The sequence below is a fragment of the Salmo trutta genome, chromosome 23 (genome assembly GCF_901001165.1).
Source record: "Salmo trutta chromosome 23, fSalTru1.1, whole genome shotgun sequence".
Classification (NCBI taxonomy): Eukaryota; Metazoa; Chordata; class Actinopteri; order Salmoniformes; family Salmonidae; genus Salmo; species Salmo trutta.
In genome coordinates, this window is record NC_042979.1 from 26024299 (window position 1) to 26036106 (window position 11808).

The 11808-nt window shown below is 42.8% G+C and overlaps 1 protein-coding gene across 3 annotated transcripts; it reads right to left on the reverse strand.

The window, feature by feature from the left end:
• Positions 1 to 2852: 2852 nt before the first annotated feature.
• On the reverse strand, positions 2853 to 11550 carry LOC115159672 (uncharacterized). 3 transcript variants are annotated; one of them, XM_029709623.1, is made up of 6 exons: positions 11294 to 11550; positions 6690 to 6844; positions 6465 to 6517; positions 5641 to 5738; positions 5263 to 5431; positions 2853 to 5119 (listed from the first exon to the last, which is right to left on the reverse strand). In XM_029709623.1, exons 2-6 carry the CDS (start codon positions 6832 to 6834, stop codon positions 3680 to 3682), a joined length of 1905 nt encoding a protein of 634 aa, XP_029565483.1. In that variant the 5' UTR covers positions 6835 to 6844; positions 11294 to 11550; the 3' UTR covers positions 2853 to 3679. The 3 variants fall into 3 exon arrangements, with proteins under 3 accessions (XP_029565483.1, XP_029565484.1, XP_029565482.1); XM_029709624.1 differs by lacking the exon at positions 11294 to 11550 and adding an exon at positions 9724 to 9785; XM_029709622.1 differs by lacking the exon at positions 11294 to 11550 and having other exon boundaries at positions 6690 to 8097.
• Between the last annotated feature and the right edge of the window lie 258 nt (positions 11551 to 11808).

An 11808-nucleotide genomic window follows, 5' to 3' on the forward strand; every position in this document is an offset into this window, starting at 1 on the left:
TAAAGCAGAGGGATCAGCGGGTGGAGCGGGGGTTATGCCCCGAACCGGAGCCGCCTCCTCTGCTGGAGGATAAGGTTATGTGGACTGTACTAGAGCCGCCATAGAAAGGAGTTACCCACCCTACCTTCCCTTTTTAGTTTTTTAGGGGCATTCGGAGTCTGCACCTTTGGGGGGGGTACTGTCACGTCCTGACCATAGTAAGATGTTATTTTCTATGGTAGAGTAGGTCAGGGAGTGACGGGGGTGTTTTGTGTTTTTCTATGTTTTGTATATCTATGTTCAGGTTCTAGTTTTTCTATTTCTATGTTGTTGTTTTTTGGGATGATCTCCAATCAGAGGCAGCTAGTCCTCGTTGTCTCTAATTGGAGATCATACTTAAGTAGATTTTTTTTCCACCTGTGTTTGTGAGAAGTTGTCTTCTGTTTAGTTTATGTACCTGACAGAACTGTGCGCTTTCGTTTTCCTTCTTTGTTATTTTTCCTTTAGTGTTTTGAGTTATAATAAATATTCATCATGAGCAATCAACACGCTGCGCTTTGGTCCCCTCTCTATGACAGCCATTACATCGCATTCACCGTAAATGCTGCGGATTTCAGCTCCATTGTTAGGAGTTAGTAACGTAAGCATTTCGCTGCACCTGCTATAACATCTGCTAAACTGTGTACCCAACAAATAAACTTTGATTTGATTTAGACAATGCCTTCCTATGTCAGACAAAACACAACAAACAGGAAAAAGATGGATTAATTACAATCCTGATGACAAGATGATTGCTTCTGTTTTATGAGTGTCAGCTGACGTGTTTTTAGTGTTCTTTTTTAGGACTATTCCTCCTTGATTCTCTCCCTCTTCAGTCAGGGATAACTTGTGTTTATGGCTATAGCAGCCTGTTAAAGGCTTATTCTTCTGAGATAGCTTTTGCTTCAGTGGGCGTCGGCAATGCAATTATACATTTCCAGTAAAATAAGCCCTGTGGACTTACACATCTGACAAAACAAGCTCCGGTCCAAAGTCAACAGAACGGTGCTGTAGTACACACATGAACGTGTTTCTGAGGAATATAGGTGGCATCGGATTTCATGCTGACACTTCCTGGTATTTCATATTTGTGTTCCAACCACAAACAAATTCTCGCTGATTGTTCTGAAGTTCCACTTTGCTTAAGGTTTTGACTATGCATAATGAGTTGATATAGTTGTTAGATTATGCATGTTTGTAGAATACTACAGCTGAAGTCGGAAGTTCACATACACTTAGTTTGGAATCATTAAAACTCGTTTTTCAACCACTCCACACATTTCTTGGTAACAAACTATAGTTTTGGCAAGTCGGTTAGGACATCTACTGAGTGCATGACACAAGTAATTTTTCCAACAATTGTTTACAGACAGATTATTTCACTTATAATTCACTGTATCACAATTTCAGTGGGTCAGAAGTTTACATACACTAAGTTAACTGTGCCTTTAAGCAGCTTGGAAAATTCCAGAAAATGATGTCATGGCTTTAGAAGCTTCTCATAGGCTAATTGACATCATTTGAGTCAATTGGAGGTGTACCTGTGGATGTATTTCAAGGCCTACCTTCAAACTCAGTGCCTCTTTGCTTTGACATCATGGGAAAATCAAAAGAAATCAGCCAAGACCTCAGAAAGAAAATTGTAGACCTCAACAAGTCTGGTCCATCCTTGGGAGCAATTTCCAAACGCCTGAAGGTACCACGTTCATCTGTACAAACAATAGTACGCAAGTATAGACACCATGGGACCACTCAGCCATCGTACCGCTCAGGAAGGAGATGCGTTCTGTCTCCTAGAGATGAACGTACTTTGGTGCGAAAAGTGCAAATCAATCCCAGAACAACAGCAAAGGACCTTGTGAATATGCTGGAGGAAACAGGTACAAAAGTATCTATATCCACTGCAAAACGAGTCCTATCTTGACATAACCTGAAAGGCCGCCCAGCAAGGAAGAAGCCACTGCTCCAAAACCGCCATAAAAAAGCCAGGCTACAGTTTGCAACTGCACATGGGGACAAAGATTGTACTTTTTGGAGAAATGTCCTATGGTCTGATGAAAAAAAAATAGAACTGTTTGGCCATAATGACCATCATTATGTTTGGAGGAAAAAGGGTGAGGCTTGCAAGCTGAAGAACAACATCCCAACCATGAAGCATGGGGATGGCAGCATCATGTTGTGGGGGTGCTTTGCTGCAGGAGGGACTGGTGTACATCACAAAATAGATGGCATCATGAGGTGGGACAATTATGTCGATATATTGAAGCAACATCTCAAGACGTCAGTCAGGAAGTTAAAGCTTGGTCGCAAATGGGTCTTCCAAATGGACATTGACCACAAGCATACTTCCAAAGTTGTGGCAAAAATGGCTCAAGGACAACAAAGTCAAGGCATTGGAGTGGCCATCACAAAGCCCTGACCTCAATCCCATTACAAATTTGTGGGCAGAACTGAAAAAGCTGTGTCAGGAGGAATGGGCCAAAATTCACCCATCTTATTGTGGGAAGCTTGTGGAAGGCTACCCAAAACATTTGGCCCAAGTTAAACAATTTAAAGGCAATGCTATGAGTGTATGTAAACTTCTGACCCACTGGGAATGTGATGAAAAAAATTTAAACTGAAATAAATCATTCTCTCTACTATTATTCTGACATTTCACATTCTTAAAATAAAGTGGTGATCCTAACTGACCTCAGACAAGGAATTTTTACTAGGATTAAATGTCAGGAATTGTGAAAAACTGAGTTTAAATGTATTTGGCTAAGGTGTATGTAAACTTCCGACTTCAACTGTATGTAAATATTAGGAGGAAATAATAGACAATTCTGGAGTCATTCGATAAAACATCTGAATATTTAATGTGTGAAAATTTGTAAACTTGAAAAGGATTAAAATAATCCAACATTACTCGTGGTAAAATAAGAATAGGAAGAAAATATGACATTTACAAACATATATAAAAACATTCACAAATTCAGAATATAGTGTATCTTTTATATTGTTATATAATTGTTCCTCCTCAAAAACAGCAGGTAGCCTTGTGGTTAGACCGTTGGACTAGTAACCAAAAGGTTGCAAGATCGAATCCCTGAGCTGACAAAGTAGAAATCTGTTGTTCTGCCACTGAACAAGGCAGTTAACCCACTGTTCCTAGACTGTCATTGTAAAATAAGAGTTTGTGGCATAACAACAAGAATGACTGGCATAACAACAACTCCAAAAAAAATTGTAGAAGTCACAATTCTCAACAAAATTACAAGCAGAACTCAATAAAATGTCCCTTCTTTGTCTGGGTAGTAAACTTGTATAATTCGTTTCAAGCTTTTTTACTGTCATTATCAGGCTACATCATTTTTTTCGATGCTACTTCATGTTCAAAACAAACCGCTGAGATGAAGGAAAAAAAATGTTTCACTCCAGTCCACAATAAATTGTTAGCAAGCTTCAAAGGATAAAAATACCGAAGATTAAAAGACTAAATTCATTTTCTGAAGTACTTAAAAAGTTAGTCAACAGTAGTGCTACATTGTCTCTTGATTTTGAACAGTAATGAGGGCTTTTTAAGTGTCCAATGTCAATGTTGACATGTAACAGATTTTTGTCCAGAGTGCATCATATTTTATATTAATTAGCAGGTTGTTGTCCTGCTGTTGCATTCTATTCATGAAGAGCTTGAGATGAGCCTCTTTAACTTCATTAACTCCTCAGGTGTCAGTGGCACCAGAGAAGGAAATGAGGGGTTCACCATCAGAGCCATGTAAGGGTTCTCCACCCTTCCCAGTGATGTGCCTGGACAATTGCCCGGGGATGTGTGGCCTACACTATCCTGCTCCAGAGCCTGGCTGCTGGGGTGGATCTTTAAGGGGATTGGCTGGGCTTTATCCAATAGATCCTGTGGGTACATGAGTTTTGGGTGGTAGGGCCTCCTGGCGTCCTCCCGGAGATCCAAATTCCAGCTGTCCGGGTTACGGACGATGCTCCCTGATGGCTGAGGCTTGTAGCTGGAGAACTGGTAGGGCGCCATGGGGCGGCGGTGACTGGTACTAGGGGAGGTGGTGGTGGTGGGCCTAGGCAGGTTCCTTTGCCTCTCCAGACTCCTCTCTCTCAGATCCCCAGAACCCCTGTCCTGGTCTTTGTGATGGTTGTGGAAGACCTGGTCAGCATGGGTGGCAATAGTGGGAGAGGTGTCAGACCAGGCCTGTGCCCTTTCCCTCTCCCTGGGCTCTGAGCCTGGGGTCTGGCCCATGGTTGGACCCTGCAGTGATAGATCCCCAGGCCGGGTGCCAGCAGGCCCACACAGCAGAACTCCTTTTACCCAGTCATGGAGCATTGCCAGCGGGATCTGGATCTCCATCCTTCCATCTGTCCCTCTGGGGGTACTGCGCAGAGCGTGACTAGAATTGAGAGGCCCTGGACTGTGCTTGGGGCTTTCCCCTCTCCACTCCCCCCTGGGCCAATCTGGGTAGTCTCTCTTCTGGAGTTTGGGGACGTGAACCATGGAGGGGACACTATCCCTGCAACTCTGCAGCGGAGAGGGGACGGGGGACTCTTTCTTCATGCCTGGGCTGGAGGCTGAGGTCGGGCTGCGGGAGGAACCGCCAGAGGAGGAGGAAGTGAGGTTGATGACGTAGTCGTCTCTGGTCCCCAAGGGGTAGTGGTAGGTTTTCCCCAGGGGCACCTCCCCCTCCGGTGTCTCACAGCCCTCATCTTTAACCAGTCCCTTGGCGGGGTACAGAGGTGAGACCGTATTCAAGAACCTTGGGGAGTTGTTGGAGGGAGGAGGGGCGAAGGATGAAGCAGGGTGACAGCCTGACTCCTGACTAGCCTTCTTGTGACTGAGGTTGAGTGGCTCAGTCCAGCCTGAGGAGTCCTTGTACTGATTGGCCAGGAAGCGTAAGCGCTCCAGAGGCTGCTTGGCCCTCTCTGTCTGTCCTTGAGGGGAGGGGAGGCTGCTGGGGTGGCTGCTGGGGGTCAGAGGTGGGTGGACATAGGGGAGCAGATCTGGGTGGACGGGGTGGACGGGGTGGTGGTAGTACTGACGGTAGTGCACAGGCATAGGGATGATCCTCACTCTGGAGTCTGTCAGGAAGTTATGGGGGTTCTAAGAGAACAGAACAACAATGAGTTAGTCAATTCATTTAAATGTGTTTGCGTGTGTCTTTGTGTCTTCATCGGTATATTAGTGCTTGTCACATGCTAGTGTGCATGTGTGTGTGTATATGTTTGCTTGTTAGTGTACAGTACCTGGTGCAGGGATGTCTGTAGAGCTCTGTACGTCATGCTTCGCTTGGCTGTCCTAGGGCACTCGTCCTGCTCACTGAGCCTACTGTAATGTAAACGCTTCTGCTGGCATTGTGGCAGTACCTCCATGTAGTCTTCTCCATTTACATGACACTCATACGGCAGAAGCAGCCTAAGGCAACATAAAGAACATTTATAGATTCTGAACTGATTTACACATACCACACATACACTTAATGTACTTGCATTATCTGTGTCAAAGTCATGCAAAGATATGCAAGCATCCACCGTTATGCGTAATTACACAGGTATATGCAGACAAACATTCAAGCACACACGCGAGCACAGACACGCTTGTATAATACGTTTGCTCTGACTTACTTCTCGTAGTGTCTACGGGTGCAGGTGGCTGCACTGGTACTTCTGGGGTTTCCTCCCAGGGTGTTGTATACTTGCTTCCACCTCTGCTGGGCCGTCACCTGGGAAAGATTCAGGATTATTTTAACACCTTTGTATACTGTATGTAACATAGACATACATGAAATGTGATGCCATACATTACAAGTTTTAACAACATCCTAACAGGTATAATAAACCATCTAACCATCTAACCACATGCACAGATGTATAATAAACAAGTTTAATAATACACTTCTTTCTCTAGTCAATATCATTAATAGTTGTTGTTGTATCTCTTGATAAAGAGTGGTTTGACTCTTATCCCTCCAAACTTGTCAAGGAGAGATCATGTTGTATCAAAACCTTGATAGGAATGCCAGTCTGGCAGCCTGTCAATGTAGCAGCTACCAAAGTGCTATAATACATTCTGCCTATCTGTATCATATGACACTAGTAATATCTCCCTGCCGCTGCTACAGTCATTTGAGATTGTTTCCTTAAGCAAATAAAAACAATAACTTCCGTGAGAAAGAAATGGATCTTTGACACAGACACAAATGGTTGGTATACCTCAGTTTACTAAATAAATATATATTACATTTCCTGCTCAGACATAAGGCTATGGGTGCTATTTAAGTGACAGGAGGATAGTTTACTTTAAATACAAATTAACATGATTTTCTGTTGAATCTGTGATTTGACTTGAAATATGAATTGTTCACACCTATTTTAATCAGAAATCAAGAGTGCACAAAAAAAATCTCACTTAAACATAATACATATTAGAAATGTTATTGTTATTTTACCTGGGGGTAGCCACCCAAGCTTTTCACAGTCTTGTACATCATGAACAGACCGACTAGAAATATAGAAACAATAAACAAAATATCAGCTGTACATCCAGTCTGAGAGATCTCAATTACTGTGTATGCGCGTGCAAGCACTGTATGTGTGTGCATGCTTGCCTGTGTCTGTGTGTGTGCGCATGCAAGCGTGCATGTGCATTTTTATTTGCAGTACAGTATACTCACTCTGTTTGAAGCCCAGGTGTGGTATTTTCTCTATGGGTGTATTTCTCTTCTTCATGTACAGATGGAGGTCTTTGAGGAAGGTCTCCTCTCCCAATTCTTCGACCTGTTCTTCGTGTCTCTCATCCTGGTTCTTTCCATGGGCCATTTTTTTCTGCCTGAGAACAAACACACAATACACCCACAACATTACCACAATGTTTACACAACATACTGAAGAAGACAACAGCATCATGTGGTACATTCATCATTGACATTCATAGTTTAAACAGGTATAGTAGCCTAACAGTATTTTAAGCAATAATCTCTCACACATCAACAACATACTGTACAGTATTTACAATGCACATTCAACATTTTGACTGAGGCTTCCCTACAAATCAAACAATGAGTTTGACTGATGAACCGACAAATAAAACCACTTTGACTACTATACGCATTTCAACCCGTCTTCAATTGCCAACAGTTGATTTACAGTAACCGTGCTCCAAAATAGAACTGATGATGATAACTAAATATCACCACAACCCTGTTCTCAACGCAATGTGTGACTGATCAAGGTTAAACATGCCTATGTGTTTGGCCACTGATCGAACTCAACCATGTGTTTGTCCCTGTCAACACCCAGGCTGTCACAATTGGCAAATTGTTCTGTTTTCTGTTCTATTGGAAAGGACAGATCAATCATAGACTAGGGCTGCATTCAGTGAGGTGATGCGTTCACAACATTACAGATAGAAATGCAACATAAAAACCCAACATTATCCGCTATTCTGCTAAATGGACAATCATGTTATACACAAAACTTTTTCATCTGAATGTTGTGTAACATTTCACACTTCTAAAAGGAACATTGGATAAATGACATATGTGCCCTGCCGAGCTATGAGATTGGAGAGTGGAGGAGAGTCAGAGACGGAATATGGCACAAGCACGTCTGTGTGCCACTTTGTTACTCAACATTTAATCTCTATGAGAAATATGTCTGTTTTATAGATTCTGATAAGGTCCTCTTTCATTGTCTATTTCTTACATATGTGAATTAAATGTTTAAATATTTTGTTTCTTTTATTATTTCATGAACGTTTAATTCACGTATGTTATGCACAAGGACCTTAAAGATCAACCACGAAAGAGGCAGTACACAAAGTATCAAAATATGTCCCATTTCATCACACTGTGAATGTGTTTTCGGTGTCTCTTGCAAAGTTAAGTTAATTATGACAGATTTTTCAGTTTCACTCTGTGTTGCTGAATAGAGCCACAAACAGCAATTGGTTTCCGAGGCACCCAGGTAGAGAGTAACCATCTAGACTGACACAATCGCCTGTGTGTTGACATACAGAGAGTATTCAGACCTCTTAAGTTTTTCCACATTTTGTTACATTACAGCCTTATTCTAAAATTCATAAAATAGTTTTTTTCCCCTCATCAATCTACACACAATACCCCATAATGACAAAGCAAAAATAGGTTTTTAGAAATGTTTGCAAATGTATATATATATATATATATATATAAAAAGAAATACCTTATTTACACAAGTATTCAGACCCTTTGTTATGAGACTCAAAATTGAGCTCAGGTGCATCCTGTTTCCATTGATCATCCTTGAGATGTTTCTACAACTTTATTGGAGTCCACCTGTGGTAAATTTAATTAATTGGACATTCGGAAAGGCACACACCTGCCTATATAAGATCCCACAGTTGACAGGTTTTGTCAGAGCAAAAACCAAGCCATGAGATTGAAGGAATTGTCCTTAGAGCTCTGAGACAGTATTGTGTCGAGACACAGATCTGGGGGAAAGGTACCAAAATATTTCTGCAGCAGAAATGGTCCCTAAGAAGGTCCCTAAGAACACAGTGGCCTCCATCAATCTTAAATGGACATTTTTTTTAAACCACCAATATTCTTCCTAGAGCTGGCTTCCCTGGCCAAACTGAGCAATCAAGGGAGAAGGAGCTTGGTCAGGGAGGTGACCAAGAACCAGATGGTCAGTCTGACAGATCTCCAGAGTTCCTCTGTGGAGACAGGAGAAACTTCCAGAAGGACAACCATCTATGCATCACTCCACCAATCAGACCTTTATAGTAGAGTGGCCAGACGGAAGCCACCCCTCAGTAAAAGGCACATGACAGCCCGCATGGAGTTTACCAAAAGGTAGCTAAAGGACTCAGACCATGAGAAACAAAATGCTCTGATCTGAATTCCAATCGTCACGCACAAAGGAAACATCTCTCTCGACCTGAAAATAGCTGTGCAGCTACGCTCCCCATCCAACTTGACAGAGCTTAAAAGGATCTGCAGAAAAGAATGGGAGAAACTCGCCAAATACAGGTGTGCCAAGCTTGTAGCGTCATACCCAAGAATACTCGAGGCTGTAATCGCTGCCAAAGGTGCTTCAACAAAGTACTGAGTAAAGGGTCTGAATACTTATGTTAATGTTATATTTCAGTTTGTAATTTCTTATACATTTACAAAAAAAAAATTTGGGGGGGAATAACAAAATCAATGTGGGCCCCCTGGTGGTGCCCTGTCGGTATTTGGCCAAGATTACCACAAGTTTAGATAGCTAGACAAACTTACCAATCCAAGCATTTTCGCTGACATGGCTAATTGAGTGACTGTCAGTAACTGACATAACAGAAAAACTGCTGATGTACAACCACATTTTATAATGGCACCTTGTGTATTCTACTATACTAACTCTCAACAGTTAATTGAGACCCCGACTGAGTTCCTACCTAAAATTTTTTTTTTTAAGTGTGTTGATCGTGGGCCCCCTAGTGGCCAGGGACCCTAAGCGACCGCTTATGCCGCTTATGCCTGGAGCCGGCCCTGAATAGTGGTCTCCCTAAGCAGACGGCTTGCCTCCCACAATGTTAACAGTGTTCAAGCGTACACTGTTCTTTTGCACATTGCTGTTCCCCTAGGTCTGCGATTTCCAAGACAACTAATATAGCTTCGTGCAATTCAATGTGAAATGTGAAAAAACAAAGCAATTTACCACTTTATTTAAAAACCTTTCACCAACCTTGGGACCCTGGGACAGAACACCTCCCTCTGCAACTGGACTTCCTGACGGGCTTAGTCCCCTCCTGTACTCACTGTTCACCCAAGACTGCGTGGCCACGCACGACTCCACACCATCATCAAGTTTGTTGACGCCACGACAGTGGTAGGCCTGATCACCGGCAACGATGAGACAGCCTACATGGAGAAGGTCAGAAACCTGGCAGTGTGGTGCCAGGACAACAACCTCTCCCTCAACGTCAGTAAGACCAAGGAGCTGATCGTGGACTGCTGGAGAAAGAGGGGTGAGGACGCCCCCATTCACATCGACGGGGTTGTTGTGGAGGTTGAAAAGATTTGGCATGGGCCCTCAAATCCTCAAAAAGTTATATAGCTCTGCCCCAGTGATGTACTGGGCTGTCCGCACCACCCTCTATAGCGCCATGTGATTGATGGCAGTGCAGTTGCCATACCGTGCTGGCTGCATCACTGCTTGGTATGGCAACTGCACCGCCATCAATCGCATGGTGCTATAGAGGGTGGTGCGGACAGCCCAGTACATCACTGGGGCAGAGCTCCCTGCCTTCCAGTACTTCTTTATCAGGCGGTGTAAAAGGAAGGCCTGGAAAAATGTTAAAGACTCCAGCCCCCCAAGGCATAGCCTGTTCTCTCACCTTCCACACAGCAAGCAGTACCGGAGCATCAAATCTGACACCAACAGGCTCCTGAACAGCTTCTATTCCCAAGCCATTAGACTGCTAAATAGATAGCAAAATGGCTACATGGACTATATGCATTGACCCTTCTATTTTATTGGTATTTTTGCACTGACTTTATGCACACTCTACACACTCACTCACACACACTCACACTGACACACTCATGCACGCATGCACACACACACACATACTTAATTTGCTCACACACACATAACACTAACACATTCATACTGATTCTACACATGCACACACATGCACATACAATCATCAAATGCACTGCTGCTACACTGTTTATGATATATCCTGATGCCTTGTCACCTTACCCCTATACATATCTAACCCTACCACTACAGGATCCCTGCACATTGTAAATATGGTATTGGCACTGACCCTGGAACTGTCCCTATATATAGCTTACTTACTTCATTATGTTCTTATTATTTATTTTTCTAGTGTGTTTTTGGTCCACTGGACTTTTTTATAAAAAAAATGTATAATACAACTAATATGTACTACTGCGTTGAAGGGAAAGAGCAAGCAAGAAAGGCTGTACTAATGTACGTGACAATAACAACTTTAAAGGAAAAGAAATGTCATATCCAAATTGAATTCCATACCCTTTTTATCCCCTGTATTGAATAATTGTATGACATTTAATGGAAATTTGACTCTGAATCAGACAAGAATATGGCGTATACATTGTATTGGAAATACCATCAGTACCAAGAGTAGTATTAGTGGATCCAAGATTTAACCACATCAGTGCCTCCTCTCACCTATAAAGACTTGTGGATTGGGAAGAAACCAAGATGATATCAGAACCATCAACCAAGCCGTAAGAAAGTAACACAAGTATGTAGTGGTGCTGCTCACCTGTGATTTCAGAGACAGAATGGAGATGGATGGGTCTCGGTCTCAGGCCTCTGCACCAGGCTACAGCGAATCCACAGGCTCTATAGATCAGGGTTTATATCTCCAGAGAGGTAGCTACAATACAGACTCAGCTCCTGTCTCTGTATGTCTCCTCCCACTCTCCACAGTCAAGACAGTATTGTCACCTCTCCCTGTCACACATATATACTAAAACACACCTGCTATGTGCACCTGAGTAACAATTCGGTCCAACGCTCTCAGGGAGGTTTATACCCAGAGTACTTCCTGCTGGGAGTTGGAAGTCGGACCAGTCCAACCTGCTCGTGGCAGCGTGCCAAAGGCGTGGTATCAGAATGGTCCACATAATTAGCCAGAATATAGAAAAAATTGCTGAGAAAAGGTGTTTGTTCGTTATTGGTAACGACAGCCATTCACTCATGCATACTTTTACTTGTTGTCAATAATAGTTTTTTGTCAATGCCGTCTCCTGTGTTGATGCGTACATTGATAATCGG